Below are 17,535 nucleotides of genomic sequence, written 5' to 3'. Positions count from 1 at the left end.
AAAATATATAGTTTAGATCATTAAGTATTAATTTGTTACATAACGTTAAATGTGTTGTAAATATTTTAATCATGAAAAAACAAAAAAGAAAACAATGGTATATCCGTCTAAAGTCGATAAATTGGAGGATCTACTAGACAGACAAAAACAAGCGAGATTAATGATCTTGTTTTGGTTGTTTCCTGTTGGCTTATTGGGCAAATTTTTCAACAAGAATAGACCGGCCTTTTATATGGTTGTGATCAATATCATATCCACCTCAACAAAAGAAAATATCAACTTATTGTCAATCAAGTTTCTTCATTGAAGTGTTCTTGAGGCCAACTCAAAGTTCGTTGTTCGCACAGTTCAGGTATCTATAATCAATCTATTTATATCAACTTGCGTTTCCAATTTTCAAATAAAATATGGATGGTATTATTTGAGTCGGGTTGAGCCTGAAGTTGTGTGAGTCATGCTTTTACTTTTGAGGGCTTGGTTTGTCCGGTGATGGAAGTATAGAACCAAGAATCGAAGTCTAGCATGTCGGTAGGCTGCTTTGACTTGTGCGACTGAAAAAATGATCGTGAGTTTAGTGATCGGATGCATTGTAGTTGCAAAATAGGCCGATCACAATATGATTGCAAAATTATTAATTCGGCGCAAAATGAGCCGACTGCAATCCGGTTAATTAGTTTTAATAGTTTGCTAGGCGAAAGCCCTTACACACACAAAAAAACAAAACAAAACATTACATGTAACTTAAAAATAATTAGTATAAAAATGTTTTTTTTGTTAAACAAAGATAATTAGTAATATAGTAAAAAATGTTGATTTGTAAAATAAATATAGTTATTATAAAATCGCTAATTGTATAGAGATATTTAATACAAACAATTTATTTGAAATATACAAATTGTTAATAAAGAGCCCTAGTCCTAATGGGACATTTATACTGGATAAGATTTTGTGTTTTCAAATAAAAAAAGTTCAAATCTCGTGGTTGTAAAAAAATATGGAGCAAAGTCTACAAGTTGTTTGTGACATCCCACATTGGTTTAAGAGGATAACGGAACTTTTTTATAAGGAGATTGATACATTCTCTGTCATAACGTGTTTTGGACTCTTAAAAGTAGTAAATGAGAGGAGAACTCCACAGTTAATTTAATTAAGTGTGTTCAGATCAGAGTAGTATCAAGATGGTGGTTCGTCACGGCAAAAGCGCACAATATATAAGAACATTATAAAATAAAAATAATTAGTATAGAAATGTTATTATTTGTAAAACAAAAATAATGAATGAAAAAAAAAAGTAAAATGATATTTTGACAATTTTCTCTAAAATATTTGTGGGTCCCTAGTCATAAAACTCATTTTTAAATCTTCAATTATTGGGAGTAGTTGTATCCTTCGTTAGCAATTTCTGTTAATATTTTGGCTTCATCACCTGGATTTTGTAATTCTTTTGTCTCGTTTTTATCCATCTAACCTCACTGTGAGGCTTTGATTATCCACATTGTATGTCATACTATCTAAACTTATGTGGATCTTATTAGGGTTAACTCCCAAGGTCATAATCATCAAATTTTGATTTACATCAGAAGGTAAGAAAGAAAGAAAGAAACCTAAGCATGAGTGATGTAGTAGATCTGACTTACAACAAACTTGAGCTAGAAGAAGATGTGTACACTAAAGATGGCACACTTGATTACAAGAACAAACCTGCTAACAAGAACACCACAGGAACTTGGAAAGCTTGCCCTTACATACTTGGTACATTATAACTTTATTAATTATCAGTTATATTATAATTTCTATATCAAGAGAGAGATATAGTTTTCAGTTATTCAATACACAAAAACATATTATTAACCAATTACAGTTTTTTAGTTCTTTTGAATTCTTTCAGTATACATTACTTGTAAGTACAGTGAAAAAGCAAAAAATAGCACTTTGCTAGAGGAACATGATCGAATGTATCTAAAATATTGATTCGTGTATTCGCAAATACACAGGAAATGAATGCTGCGAACGACTAGCGTATTATGGAATGAGCACGAACCTATTGCTTTATTTCAAGAACCACCTTAATCAGCATAGTGCTACGGCTTCAAGAAACCTCTCGAATTGGTCAGGAACATGTTATATAACACCGCTGATAGGTGCTTTCGCAGCCGATGCATATCTAGGCCGATACTGGACCATTGCTATCTTCTCTATCATCTATGTTATTGTAAGTGTGTTAAGTGAACTTATAATCTATTATAGTTATCATTTATTGACTTATCATTTATCTTTAAGTTTGTTTCGTAGTTAGATATTCTAGTTTCAAACTTTTCTAATACTGAGATAGTTATTCAATAAAAAGATTTGTGTCATATGATACAGGGAATGACATTATTGACATTATCAGCATCGGTTCCGGGTTTAAGGCCAAGTTGTGTATCAAAAGATGTTTGTCACGCGACAGACGGTCAGGTGGCGGTAGCCTTTGCAGCACTCTATATAGTGGCTCTAGGAACAGGAGGGATTAAGCCGTGCGTCTCGTCATACGGGGCGGACCAGTTTGATGATTCAGACGAAAAAGAAAAGAAGCACAAGAGTTCTTTCTTTAACTGGTTCTACTTCTCGATTAATATTGGCGCGTTAATCGCGTCCTCTGTTCTTGTTTGGATCCAAGACAATGTGGGTTGGGGATGGGGATTTGGGATCCCAGCGGTGGCCATGGCGATTGCTGTTGGCTCGTTTTTTTCAGGTACTCGTTTGTACCGGAACCAGAAACCGGGGTGGAAGCCCATTGACCCGCATTTGTCAGGTCATTGTGGCTTCGTGGAAGAAACGAGGAGTTAGTGTGCCCGCTGACAAGTCGGCTTTGTATGAAACTGCAGACAATGAGTCGGCTATCGTAGGAAGCCGGAAGCTTGAACACACCAAAGATTTCAGGTAAACATTTTTAAAACTTTTGTTTACCTCCCTTAAAGCATTATATATCTTTATCCTCTGGGATAGAGGTACAGTTTACTATAAGTTAAATTTTACTGGAAACGATTGTTTGGTTTCCAGTTTCTTGGACAAGGCCGCGGTGGAAACAGAATCGGACCACATAAAAGACTCGGTTGATCCGTGGCAGCTTTGCACGGTGACCCAAGTGGAAGAGTTTAAGTCTATCATTAAACTACTTCCTATTTGGGCCACGGGCATCGTTTTTGCCACGGTTTACGGGCAAATGGGCAACTTATTCGTGTTACAAGGCTCATTCATGGACATATCCCTAAACAGCTTTGAAATCCCACCTGCGGCTCTGAGCATTTTCGACACTCTGAGTGTCATATTCTGGGTCCCGGTCTATGACTGGATCCTTGTACCTGTTGCCCGTAAATTCACAGGCAACAAGTCAGGCATAACCCAACTCCAAAGAATGGGAACCGGCCTAGTGATCTCGATTTTTGCAATGTTGGCTGCAGGGATTCTAGAAGTCGTTAGACTCGGGATTGTGAAACGAAACAATTATTACGATTACAAGCATATGCCCATGACGATATTTTGGCAAGTTCCACAATATTTCTTGATCGGTTGTGCTGAGGTGTTCACCTTTATCGGGCAGCTAGAGTTTTTTTACGAGCAAGCTCCTGACTCGATGAGGAGTTTGTGTTCGGCTTTACAACTGACTACAGTTGCACTTGGAAGCTATTTGAGCTCGTTGCTTGTGACGATTGTGATGGATATTAGTACTAAAGGAGGTAAGCCCGGGTGGATACCCGACAACTTGAATCATGGTCAGTTACAAAACTTTTTCTGGCTCTTAGCGATTTTAAGCGTGTTGAATTTTGGGGCGTTTTTATTGATTTCGACATGGTACACCTACAAAAAGCCTGTTGGGACTATATCTAGGAAACTTAAGGATGATGGTGTGTCTTCTGAACGTCTTACAAACTAAGAACACAACAATAGTGTTCTATTTTCATGTATAGTATCTTGCTTTGAGTTTGTTGTTTCAGTTTTCTTTTCATGTTGTAAAATGAAGTTTGCAGTTGTGATTAAACTGCATATATGTGAAAAATGAATAAATGAATGACACAAACTTGTTTGTAGGAAATTAAGGCTCCTAGAGTTGGGGGGGGGGGGGGGGGGGGGGTTCAACTGTGGCTAGTCGGAGGGTTGAAGGATTTTGGTTGGACTCTAGACTTTTAAATAATTGATCCTGAACACGACCTAGATATTTATTCATGTAAAAAACATAAATCCTAACTTAAATGCACTTATAATCGTGTCATGTTTCCTGTTGCACCATAATGCTAACAAGTATACGAGTTTCAAACATCAACCTAATTAATGAGAAAACCACGAAGTCATGAGATACTACTACCAACTAATCAAATTCTTTTTAACTTTTTAATATTTTCTTTTCATTTTCATGCATTCTATACCGATAAGATTTACGATATGTATATTTAATTTTGCTCTATGTTTGAAACAATCACGCCTTTTGCTTCCAAAATACAATCATGACAAGTGCAGGAGAGCGAACTAAAAATCCAACCATGAGACAATTTCTATCATGACACAAAGATAATTTAGATCATCATATCTAACATGTTTAATAAATGTGTTGTGTTCAGGTTGACCAATTTTAATAATCTGGTCATGTTAGGTGTACAAGTCTTACTCTTTAACACTTTTAACCATTTAATTAAACAGAGCGACCCACAAACCAATCTAACCCGGTTTTTTACAATCCACCAATTTGATTACTACATGTTTGACATGTTTACGAGTCAAAAGACCTTGTTCAAGCTACATGGTTTTGATTGTGTGGGAATTTGGCTTGCTTTTTTTTTACACGAATAAAAATATGAGTCATGTTCAAGCTGAACAATACAACCGTCAACCCGAAACCCATTAGTCTAACATGATTAACACTTTGGTTTGCAATAAAATGGAGAAGGTTGCGAAATAGCATTAAACTTGAAGGGGTAATGTTGAATATCATTGAGCATAAAAGAAGTAGATGATACAAAAGCATTAGAGCTGGAGAAACAAGTCAGTCTTTAACCCCCTACAACAATATTATTTTAGTTTCATACTTCCAGATGATTGAATTGTGAATTTTGTATACGCGTTTCTTGTGTTGATTGATTATGATTTTGTGGTTCATATTATTAGTAATTGATATGAATTGACACTCTGAATCTGGGTTTATTATTCTTAGAATTTTCAGTTTCCATTGTATGCCTACCAACTGTTTGATAAAATGCCTGACCCAAAAACAATATACATTCCATTGAATTCACTTACTAAACGATTATTATTCATCCAGGACTTGGTTCAGGCAGAGCTTCTAAATGATACAGGCCCAATAATCCACCATGAATCTCATGACCACCATTCCACAGCCCATAATATCTTCCACCCTCAGCATAAACCACTACAGCCATCTCTTAACCACCCTCTCGACCTCGTCGTCCCTCTCACACCTCAAGCAAATACATGCCCAAATCCTCCGAACGGGCCTTGACCGGTCAAACTCCCTCCTCGTCAAACTCATTCTTTCAGCGTGCACGTTATCCTCCCCGTCCTTTGACTACGCGTTATTGGTATTTTACCAAATGCACAACCCGGAACCACATCTTTCTAACAAGTTATTGCGTGAGCTTTCTCGAAGCGGCAAGCCTGAAAAGGCCCTTTTGGCTTATGCCAAGATGAGGGAACAAGGGTTTGGTATTGACAGTTTTAGCCTCCCGCCGCTTTTAAAAGCGTCAACGCGAGTTTCGGCGTTATGTGAAGGGATGGAGCTTCATGGGTTTGCTACAAAAATGGATTTTGTGTCCGACCCATTTGTGCAGACAGGTTTGGTTGCAATGTACTCGGCTTGTGGACATGTTGAAGATGCACGACTGGTGTTTGATAAAATGCCTGAGAGAGATATTGTTGCTTGGAATATGATGATCGACGGGTATGGCTTCTTTTCCCGCTTGTTGGTTTCTTTTGAATTGCTAATTTTGTAATCTAAATTTCTATACTGTGAACAGTTATTGCGGGAACGGGCAGTACAACAATGTTTTGCCTTTGATTGAGGAGATGAAGAGATTAAATATAAAACCAGATGAGAAAATCTTTTCAACCGTCGTTTCCGCTTGTGCCCGTGCTGGAAATTTGGAATTTGGGAAAACATTTCACGAGTTTATAACCGAAAGCCGAGTTATGGTTGACTATAACCTGCAATGTGCACTCGTGATCATGTATGCAAGCTGTGGCTCTATGGACATTGCAACTAATATGTTTAAAAATCTGTCCCCAAAAAACGTAGTTGTGTCAACCGCCATGATTACAGGGTACTCAAAAGCAGGACAGATTGCATCTGCACGCTTGATTTTTGATCAAATGGCTGAAAAGGATTTGATTTGTTGGAGTGCAATGATATCTGGGTATGCAGAGGGCGGTCAACCTCAGAATGCCCTTCAACTGTTTGATAAAATGCTAACCTCGGGTGTAAAACCTGATCAGGTCACTATGCTAAGTGTTATTTCTGCTTGTGCTACTCTAGGTGCGGTAGATAACGCTATGAAAATCGAATCATATGTTAATGAAAATAGGTATAGTGGAGTGTTACCGGTTAATAACGCCGTTATTGATATGTATGCAAAATGTGGTGAGCTCGATAGGGCTAAACAAGTTTTTGATAGAATGCATAAACGAAACGTTATTACATGGAGTAGCATGATCAGGGCCTACGCGGTTCACGGAGATGCTATTAACGCACTCGACCTGTTTTACAAAATGAAAATTAATAGAACCAAGCCGAACGAGGTCACATTTATAGGCTTGTTGTATGCTTGTAGTCATGCGGGGTTAGTCGAACAGGGTCGGGAAATCTTTGAATCTATGGTTAACGACTATAACGTAACACCCAAATGCGAGCATTATGGTTGCATGGTGGATCTTTATGGTAGAGCTAATCTGCTTAAAGAAGCTCTAGAAGTAATTGAGCAAATGCCCATGGCACCAAATGTGGTCATTTGGGGTTCCCTAATGGCAGCTTGTAGAATCTACAACGAGGTTGAACTCGGTGAGTTCGCAGCCAAACGGGTTCTCAAGCTCGACCCGTTTCATGACGGGGCCCACATTTTCCTATCAAACATTTATGCAAAAGAAAAAAAATGGGAAAATGTTGGGGAGATTAGGAAGGTTATGCAAAACAAAGGCGTGGTGAAGCAACGGGGATGTAGTAGGATTGAAGTGGATGGTGAGATACATGAGTTTTTAACTGCGGATAAAACCCATGAGCGTGTGGATGAGATATATGAAAAGTTAGACGCGGTTGTGAGTGAGTTAGAAGTGGCAGGTTATAGTCCAAATATGTCGTGTGTTTTGGTTGATTTGGACGAGGATGAAAAGACAAAGGCGTTATTATGGCATAGCGAGAAGTTGGCTCTTTGTTTCGGGTTGTTAAAACAGAATAGAGGATCTTGCATTCGGATAATTAAGAATCTTCGGGTGTGTGAAGACTGTCATAACTTCTTGAAGTTGGCGTCTAAGGTTTATGGGGTTCGGATTGTTGTACGAGATAGGACGAGGTTCCATAGGTACGAGGATGGCGTGTGTTCTTGCAAAGACTATTGGTGACTTGTATAGTATATAAGAAAAACAGAGTAAGTCAATGTGTTAACTGTTATGTGTGCTCTTGCATATACAGGTTTTAGAACAAATATGACTTGATAGTTGATACTCTTCTTTTTCACCTTTTCTCTCTTCTACAGTTCTACTCAGATTGATGAATGATGATGTGGCTTTTCTAAAATTATTTGATTTTTTTATCTTTAAATTAATATTTTTTGCACATGCAACATATAAACTAATTAACTAATTATAAAATAAAAGCTTGATAAAAAAATATATAAAAACTTAGATGCCTATATAATAAAGTGCAGGATTTGTAAACTATGCAGAAATTGAATTTAGTGGGACTGCAAAAAACCATTAAAGGTCTTGTGGCATGCTAAGTCAGTGTCAATAGTTTGAGGATTAGGCTAAACGTACCCGTCTTCTCTGCTTGTCATACCTCCTCCTCGAACTTTCATTTCCTTTAAGAATTTTATTTGACATATTACTCTCCTGTAATAATTTATTGCATTTTGTGGTATCCATTGAAAATATTAATTTAAAACTATAAAGATTTTTTTTATCTCCTCTAAACTTTTGTTTACTTTTAAGAATTTTATTTTACATACTACTTTAATGTAACATTGTTTTGTATTTTATGGTCTCTCTTTAAAATATTAAATTAAAAACTGTGAAGTTTTTTTTCCTCACTTTTTTGTGTTTATTGTTCTTGATCATAATAATAATATTTATTATTATCATTATCGATGCATTATTATATTTATATATATATATATTGATATTATTAAAATTTAAAAAAAGATATTATAAATATTTACAATATTAATACTAAAAAAATAAATTAATAATAATAGCTTAGTAGTTTTTAATTTGATATATGTAGTGGGGACTATTAAGTGAAAAAAATATTATAGGGACTAATATGCATATCAATAATGTTAAGAGCTAATATTAATTGATTTAATAAGTTCAGGGGAGTGTACATCTAGTAAAAATGGTATAGAGGGGGTACGTTTAGCAGCACCCATAGTTTGACTAATTTGGTTTCATGAAAATTTTTTGACTTAACTGTTAATCATGGTTTTAAAAAATGAAAAACTAAACTAGCTACAAAAGGAAATAAAGGTTAAACGGCTAGATTCAATTTTCAAATCGTTATCCGAACCATTAAACCGTCAAAATCTAATTAAAGACCGAACAATATAAATACAAACCAACCGACTTGTTTAAGTTTATAAACGAAATTCAATCTTTTAGTAATACAAATGAAGAGAAGTTGAGGGGTTTAATATGTAATTACATTGAAGAAAATAAAGGAACATTTTTTTCCCCTAATCAAGAGAGACTGACTGTAGATGAACCAAGATAACTCAAACTGGTTGCAAGCTCTCGCGTATTTGCCTTCTCGATGGTTCGCAAAAGCTATAGAGCTGCCGAAACAGGTAATTTTGAACCCCTGCGACTATTTGTTTATCATCAGATTCACTATTCCGGACGGTTAATTTCGAAATTAAATAAATTCTGGACCTGGGTTTGGGTTTAGGTTTTGATGCGTTATCATTGTTTGGTTTTTCTTATTAAGATGTGTGCCCACCAACTGTTTGATAAAATGACTACCCAAAATGTATCACCTTTGAGCGAATTACAAGATTTTTAAGGTGTTTAACGTTTCATTTTCTTGTATTTTGAAGGTTATTTATTAATTGAAAAGTGGTGTTTGTTTAACCAAATCAGTATGCAATTTCGATTTTCACTGTAAAGGGGTTGAACTTAAAATCTTATTGAAGAGGTAGGTCACAGCAGAGCCCAGTTTGACCCGCAAGACTCACCTTAAACAGGGACGTCTGCGCAGAAACCAACTGGATCCGCAGGACCAACCATGCTCAGAGACGTGACGTCCTTACGCGCAGTACGCAAGCTGGTCCCGCAGGAAATGCCTCCCAATGGTGAAGGACTCCGCCTGTCCCCGCAGCCTCGGATACAAGCCATCAGGGAAGGCCACCCGCGCAGCAAGGCTACACGCACAAGGCACTTAGCTCTCATTCAGTGTCACCTGAAGGAATGAGCGAAGCCGGGAACAATCCCGCATAAGGGCGGGAGGGGGAATACTCCCGCCCAAATAAGCCAGTCCGTACGATACGGGAAGATCTTCTGTACTGTACCTGACGAGGTATGGGAAAAAGATCTGACTAAAGATACGACAGCTTATGGACAACAGTATGGCGAGCAGCATGCTCCTACACTGTATGTCACTATTAGCCGCTGCCTACTCACCAACTATTGTCATACCACGTGCGTAGCCGGCAGTTGGTAGAAAAGGAATAGTATACAGCAGGCCTGGTCGCTATCAGCCGCTACCTACCCACCAACTACCAGCAGGGCACGTGCGTAGGCTACTGTTGGTGGAACAGGAACACTGTTGCAGCCGGCCATACCTCCTTGGAAACCTACCTTCGGCTATAAATACCACAAATGGTATGACCATCTCATCTTATCATATCTTATCACATTATCATCATATTATACCTGATATCTGCTCTAGCAATCTCTTAATATACTTTTATAGTTAAAGAGCAATCTAGTCTGATTCTCACGCCGGAGGGTGGTCACAAGGAGGAACCCCCCCCCCCCCATTCTCAGTGACGAGCTCACGGTGTCTGTTTTGCAGGTTATCAGAAGAACCATCTTCCAAGGGTCTAACCCCTCGTGGGAAACATCTATCTAACCCCCAGGTTACTCGTAATCTGCCCGGGGTCCGGTTAGTGTTTCTTCATTGGCGCCATCCGTGCATAAAGCTAGAACTTCGTTTTTCTCCAGTTTTTTGAAACTTCTACAAAGATGGTTAGAGAAATTCCGGTAACCACAACCCCAGCTACTGGGGGGAATACCGGTAACACAGTTTTCACAAACACTACCCCGGTTACCCAAGCCGGGGCAAGTGAAGTAAATTTTACGAACACTACCCCAGTTACTCATGCTGGGGCAAGTGCAGTAAATGATCGCCTACTGGGATCCACTGATACCCAGGTTGAGAAACGAAGACTCCCCCGCCAAACTCTCGATGAAGTCAGGGCATGGGCGGAGGCACGACAAAAGGAATTCCAGGCCGAGTTGAACGAACGCTTGCGTTCCGTACAACAGGCCGACGAATTCGAATACTGGGAGGATGACTCGGAGGAATCCGACTCCGACGCGAACCCTCGCCATAGGGCAAAAGGGAAGCTTAAGGAAATGGAATCCCAACCGAAAAGGCATTTTGGACAAGCCTTCAAACCAAAAAGCACAGGTGGAAGTCCACGAGACTTCTCCAAAACGTTCAGACCAAACGTTGCAAATGCAGGAACGTCCAAATTTGCAAGGGACATTGCGGAAGCAATCGCCCCAAAGAGTGCCAAACAAATGCCTAACATAGGCACATATGACGGTATATCTGATCCAGACGATCATTTGAACAGGTTCATAGCGGGGGCAACCGTCAGCAATTGGACGGAACCCACGTGGTGCTACATGTTTCAAATGACGCTTGTTGGGGCTGCTAGAGCTTGGTTTGATCGTCTACCGGTCAACCACATCTACGACTGGGCAGACTTCCAGCAGAAGTTTAGCCAACACTTCAGCCAGCAACGGAAGTATACCGAGGAGCAATGGACAATCCTCAAATGCATACGAGAAGAAGATGAATCTCTGCCAAACTTCATCACTCGCTTCAACTCAAAGAAGCTAAGTTTGGGCAATATCAGCGAAGATCTTGTTCGCGCTGCATTCATCCAGGGCGCGCATGACCCAGAGCTCATCCGCACCCTAACGGGTAAAGATGGCATGCCATCCACATGGGATGCCATCATGACAGCAGCAAAACGCTATGCGGAAACGGAGAAGCAACTGGGTAGAGATCTCCCACAGAGCACAAACCTCTACACTCAGAAGACGAGAGAAGACAACGTCCTCACCGCCCGATTAAATAAAAAGCGGAAGCTAGGCATTTGGCAGTCAAGGGTAAACTTTGACACCTCATCCGGCTTGCAACATCGATTGGGCGGAAGGGATAATGTACAGCCGCACCGAAACTCCAGATGGACGCCACTCACCAAAAGCGTCACTGAGATATTCGCCACTGAAGAGCTCTCGTGGCCAAAGCCTCCAATAATCCGACATCGTCACGATGCTGATCGGAGCAAATACTGTGACTTTCACAAGACAAAAGGCCACAACACTGAAGAATGCATAGACGTAAAAGACATGGTCGAAGCATTTGTCAGGGATGGGACGCTCGCGCACCTCGTGGCGCAATAAAGGCTGAGCAGGCGAGTGCGTGTAGAACCCCAGCTGGGGAAAACACGAATAAAAATTCCAGCTTCAATATCGAGACTACATGCTGCGTAAAGAACGAGATCCCGAACCAAGTGCGTATCGGCTCGATGGCACTCCCATCCCAACAATATGGAAGGGAGCTCATTTACACAGTTTGCATGTAAATCAATTCCAATTTGTAAAGAAAAGGCCAAGAGCCACTTCTAATGGAAATGATTCTCTTTAGAACATTGAAGCTGATGATTTTACATTTATACTTTTCTGAACACTGGTGACGGCATTCACATTACGTGAAGTCGTTGCGTGGGAAGGCGGTCCTACCCGCACAAACCCAATAACGTGACAAACCTTCACGCAGGTCAGATATGGGGAAAGTTTTGCCATCCTACTAAGTGCAAGTGACGGTTCTACCCGCACAATCACGAAAGGGGAAGCAAAACTTCACACCTATTATCAACCACGTTCAAAGGTTAACTTATCCTCAAAGGATGAGGAAAACCTACACGCAGGTCAGATATGGGGAAAGTTTTGCCATCCTACTAAGTGCAAGTGACGGTTCTACCCGCACAATCACGAAAGGGGAAGCAAAACTTCACACCTATTATCAACCACGTTCAAAGGTTAACTTATCCTCAAAAGATGAGGAAAACCTACACGCAGGTCAGATATGGGGAAAGTTTTGCCATCCTACTAAGTGCAAGTGACGGTTCTACCCGCACAATCACGAAAGGGGAAGCAAAACTTCACACCTATTATCAACCACGTTCAAAGGTTAACTTATCCTCAAAAGATGAGGAAAACCTACACGCAGGTCAGATGAAGGTTAAAGTTTAGCCATCCTACTAAGTGCAAGTGACGGTTCTACCCGCACAATCACGAAAGAGGAAGCAAAACTTTAACCCATTATCAACCACGTTCAACAGGTTAACTTATTCTACACTTGGAAAATTGCTAATTTAAACTAAGTATGCAAGTCATAAGTTTATAAAGCAAGAAACCCAAAGAAGGAAATAACAATCTTATACGCAAAAAGATTAATATTTCACAAACGAATTATTACAAGAATGGCCGGATAACTACCCGCCTACGAAAAGAAAATAAATACATCTGTACAAGACTATCCTAGCAATGGGAAGGGATCTTCAGGATCAAGCTTCAGGGCCGCTTCCACTTGGACCCGCTCCATCAGAGGAACGGGGCGGTTCGAGGAAGGCTTTAAGGATAGCTAACCCATCATCAGCAGCAGCTACTTGGTTCACCTTCTCCACCACTGGATGCGGGAAGGCGGCGTCTTGATTTACTGCTTGGTCATATATGGCTTCAGTATCAACATTGTACAGAGGGAAGTTGGAAGGCGGGAAGCCTTTCTCAACGAACCCTAGACCAAGCAGGAAGCCGGCCCGTTCCCCATCCTCGTGAGAAGCGTTGAGGGCTGCGCTCATAGCATCGTCGTAGGATGTCTCTGAGAAGACCCGATGCACAACCTACAAAAGAAAATATACAAGTGTCAAACACCTTTTATATGTACAAAGGAAAGCGTGAAGACTTAAAGCTAAACATACCTAAGGCAACGCCTCTCGAAGAAGCCATTCCTTGGCAACCAGAGTTTCTTGGAGGGCGGCTTGAGCTTGGGTGCGGGCGCGTTCGGCTTCGCTTTTGTTAAGGTTGGCAAGTAGCACTTCCTTTGCAGCAGCCTCTTCAACGCCCTTAAGCTTCCGCTCGGTGTGATCAAGCACGCCCCTCTGGTCCAGGATCTCTTGGAGCTTCTTGGCATCTTCCATCGCCAAGGCATCATGAGCACGTTGGAGAGCCTCCAATTTGGCCTTGAGCTCCTCGTTCTCCACGCGTAAAGGCTCAGCAACGGCTTCAGCCTTGGTGGCCCTCTCGGTTGCGTTCCTCGCAGTCTCCTTAGCCAGCCGAAGCTGTTCGTTAACAGCTTGGGCAGCCTTGGAGCGGGCCTCGAGTCGCGCTTGAACCTCAACCTCGAGGGCCTTGAAGGCCTTCTCCTTCTCCACAGCAGCTGCGGCCAACTTTTGGTTCTCCTCCCGAAGAGCCCGCGCTTGAGATACTTCCTTGGCGCGAGCTGCTTTTAACTTGTCGTTTTCACGACAAAGCAGCTCGACGCGCGGCTGCATCTGGGCCTGGAGAACCCGAAGCTCATTGGTTAGCCTACCCTCCTGGTAGCTAGCCATGGCTTCCCCCAACGCACCATGGGGAGCAGCGTGGCGAGCCCATTCCACACACTCCACAGGGGTACGAAGGGTTGTTCCTCGGCGTATGTTCCATCGCGGAACATACACTTCATTGGAATCCGACACTGCAAAAAACAAAAAAGCAGTTAGGAAAAAGATGATAAAAAATATATAAGTAAAAAAGGGCCAAAGGAACCCTACGCACTTGTAGGGTCTATAACAGGCCGATAGCCGCCGAACCCATCACCTGAACCCAAAGGAAACCCATCCAAAAGGTCAGGCAGATGGGAAGGTGGCAAAGATTGGCGAGTACTCCCATGCGTACCTGATGGGCCGGCCGTCGGTGCCGGTGGCGGGGGCATGGTGGCAGCCGCCGCAGTCGCTGCCGCAGAATCCGCAGCAATCGTAACCGCCGGCTCGGTGAAAGATGCTGTAAAAATCGCACTTACCACCGGCGGTGACGTCATCTCGGCTGGAACAGTCGGCTCAAGGGACTGAGCAACTGATCCAGCGGAAGCAGGCGCAGGCGCCTGGGTCGTCGCCTCAGGTAGGCTGACCGAGCCTACCGTCATCGGCGGAGAGGTACTCCTCTGCGCTCCACCCTGGAATGCGTCAACATCCACGCCTGCACAAGAAGATAAGTGTTAACAATAAATTTATGAAGTATGATAAATCCACAAAAACAAGGATGTTTGTACTTACGGGTCTTCTTGAGCCTGAACGTACGGACGGGCGGGGACGAGCCCGATGGAGCCGGTCTCTTGATGCCGGTCACCGTCGTCGTCAATGGTTCTCCGGAGGTAACAGTCGTAGCCTCCGGAACAGTGGTCTTCTCACCACCGGGGTTCCCCGCCACCTCTTCACTATCTGACTCGGTGTCAGATAGGAGCACCGGATCAGCTGTGGAGGCCACCTTCTCCTTCCCTTTCCCACCGGCAGCCTTCCTCTTCCGCACCAGCGGAGGACCATCTGCGGATTCCTCAGAAGAAGACAGGATGTCAGGAATTCCAGCAGCGGGTACAGCATTGAGGGGTTGAGGATAGAGTATCGCCTTACCTGGCCGCTGTTGGCTCAGGATCTCGTGGCCCAGCGGATAGACCTCCACAAACCGATCCGCCGTTTGCTCCAGGATGGGCAACTCGTTCTCGTCTAGAGCACGAGTGCCCACCCGCACGGGACCGTCAGCTTCCCGCGGGTACAGGAGCGACTCCAAATCGTTCCCCTCTGAAAAGAAAAGAAACAGTTAGAAGACAAACTCATATCAGCAAGAAAGACAAGACATACCATAAGGAATAGAGTTCAAACCGTATTCGAGAAGGATGGGAAACCGGGACGCATCCTTCCATACCCGGCTCATCCCCAGCATCACCATCCCGGACTCCGCAAACCGGAGATTGGACCCGGGATATCTTCGCGAACCATTCCGCCTCCTGGTAGCTGGAAACATGAAGGCTCGGAAGCGCTTGCCCCTTCTTAAACTTCATGGCAATGGGGATGGCGCGGGCAGAAACGTAGAAGAACTCCCGCTTCCACGATCGGAGACTGCGCTCGGTCACGCAGATCTTCAAACCCTTAATACGGGTTGTCAGGGTGTACCACCCTTGGATGCACCTCCAAGTATAGAAGGTCATCAGGCGGTCCACATAGGGCTCAATACCCAGAATCCGGCACACCCACTCGAAGTGCCGGATCTTGGCAATCGCCATCGGATGCAACTCGGTTAGGTGCACACCGTGCCTCTCCAGGACACGGTACACAAACTTTGTCAATGGGAACCTAAGGTTCCCATAAACAAAGAATGCAGCATATACCCCGATCTTGCCACTGGGGGCATCGTACACAGTCTGGTGGGGTTCAGGAAACTCAGGCTCAAGAGACTCAAGCATGAATTTCCTGACGACATACTGGTACTGATCGACAGGTAGAGCACACTGGCACTCGCCAGCAGTACTCCTATTGTCGGCTACAGCTTCAGCATTATGGGAAGACATATTGCAGAGGAAGAAGAAAACGATTTCGGGAAAATGCTTGCCTGAAAAGGGGAGTATTTGCCGGAAATCGCTAAGAAGAAGAAGAGGGGTGAAAGTGTGGATTACAAAGAACCCCTGCGACTATTTGTTTATCATCAGATTCACTATTCCGGACGTTTAATTTCGAAATTAAATAAATTCTGGACCTGGGTTTGGGTTTAGGTTTTGATGCGTTATCATTGTTTGGTTTTTCTTATTAAGATGTGTGCCCACCAACTGTTTGATAAAATGACTACCCAAAATGTATCACCTTTGAGCGAATTACAAGATTTTTAAGGTGTTTAACGTTTCATTTTCTTGTATTTTGAAGGTTATTTATTAATTGAAAAGTGGTGTTTGTTTAACCAAATCAGTATGCAATTTCGATTTTCACTGTAAAGGGGTTGAACTTAAAATCTTATGTTTTTTGAAAGATTCCAAGATTGTTAAGGTGATTAAAGTTTGATTTTCTTATTTTCAAACTTTGAAGTGCGATTAAGGTTCGATTATTAGTTAAAAAAGTAGTGTTGTTTATGCAATTTCAGTTGTTACTATAAGGGGTTGAACTTAAAATCATGAGCGAGTTACAAGTAATTAATGGTGATTAAAGATTGGTTCTTGTATTAACAAACTATCAAGTGTAATATAGTTTCAGTTTTTAAGGTTATTAGTTTAAGACAAGTGTTCTTTAACCAAATAAGTACGCAACTTTCATTGTTACTAAAAGTGGTTTAACTTGAAATCTTATGTTCTTTGAGAGAAATACTAGATTATTAAGGTGATTAAAGCTTGATTCTCTTATTAACAAACTAAGAAGTGTGATAAAGTTTCAATTTTTAAGGTTATTAGCTGACAAAGGGTTGAACTTGTTATATAATCAAATCAGTATGCAATTTTCATTGTTACTCTTGAGAAGTTGAATTTGAAACTTAATTGTACCTATATGTCAATCTTATAACACTGGTCATTCATTTCCAGTGACTAAATCTTTCAATGCTGAGAAGTACCTAAAGAAAATAGGCCTTGGAAAGGAAGACTACTACTTTTGGAAACAAATAGGCAAAGCACTTTTATGCACATACGCAGTGTTTGGTGCCATGTGGTTGTACAATGAAACATCACCACTTGGTTGGTGGACATTAAAACCGGTACCCAAAGAAGAGAAAGAATTGGCTCATTTGTATCAACGGATCAACTACCCATACCCTGGTGATGAGGAGGCCATGACCGAGTTCATTGCAAAAGGTGGGATGATTGGGACAATGGTGAGTGCCAAAGGGACCATAGAGATGGACTCGGGTCCCATGAATTATCAGAAGCAGTTGCAGAAAGAGAAGTTTGATCAAGAAGCACTTAAGTTGTGGTTGAGGATGAAGAATGAAGTTATCCAAGAGCTTCAGGAGAAAGGGCATGATTTGGAGTGA

The 17,535-nt window shown here is 41.6% G+C and overlaps 2 protein-coding genes and 1 pseudogene across 2 annotated transcripts; all 3 read left to right on the top strand.

The window, feature by feature from the left end:
* Nucleotides 1-244: 244 nt before the first annotated feature.
* LOC143552608 (protein NRT1/ PTR FAMILY 8.1-like) lies at nt 245-3,980 on the top strand (annotated as a pseudogene).
* A 1,156-nt stretch (nt 3,981-5,136) lies between these two features.
* LOC143552603 (pentatricopeptide repeat-containing protein At4g14820-like) lies at nt 5,137-7,699 on the top strand. Its single transcript, XM_077042777.1, has 2 exons — nt 5,137-5,932; nt 6,009-7,699. Exons 1-2 carry the CDS (start codon nt 5,346-5,348, stop codon nt 7,600-7,602), a joined length of 2,181 nt encoding a protein of 726 aa, XP_076898892.1. The 5' UTR covers nt 5,137-5,345; the 3' UTR covers nt 7,603-7,699.
* A 1,308-nt stretch (nt 7,700-9,007) lies between these two features.
* LOC143552597 (uncharacterized) lies at nt 9,008-17,535 on the top strand. Its single transcript, XM_077042771.1, has 2 exons — nt 9,008-9,041; nt 17,090-17,535. The coding sequence occupies exons 1-2, from the start codon at nt 9,008-9,010 to the stop codon at nt 17,533-17,535; spliced, it is 480 nt and encodes a 159-aa protein (XP_076898886.1).

This window comes from Bidens hawaiensis, unplaced genomic scaffold, assembly GCF_021521415.1.
Source record: "Bidens hawaiensis isolate Kalapana, Puna unplaced genomic scaffold, B.hawaiensis_p1.1 tig00016945_1, whole genome shotgun sequence".
Taxonomy (NCBI): Eukaryota; Viridiplantae; Streptophyta; class Magnoliopsida; order Asterales; family Asteraceae; genus Bidens; species Bidens hawaiensis.
This window is presented reverse-complemented; position numbering and strand designations above follow the sequence as displayed.

What these genes read in the sequence shown, in the direction of transcription:
- LOC143552603 (XM_077042777.1), top strand. Translation starts at nt 5,346, where the DNA reads ATGAATCTCATGACCACCATTCCACAGCCCATAATATCTTCCACCCTC. An exon ending in TGGAATATGATGATCGACGG is followed by an intron (nt 5,933 to 6,008) that starts GTATGGCTTCTT and finishes TACTGTGAACAG; the next exon opens with TTATTGCGGGAACGGGCAGT.
- LOC143552597 (XM_077042771.1), top strand. Translation starts at nt 9,008, where the DNA reads ATGGTTCGCAAAAGCTATAGAGCTGCCGAAACAG. An exon ending in CTATAGAGCTGCCGAAACAG is followed by an intron (nt 9,042 to 17,089) that starts GTAATTTTGAAC and finishes ATTCATTTCCAG; the next exon opens with TGACTAAATCTTTCAATGCT.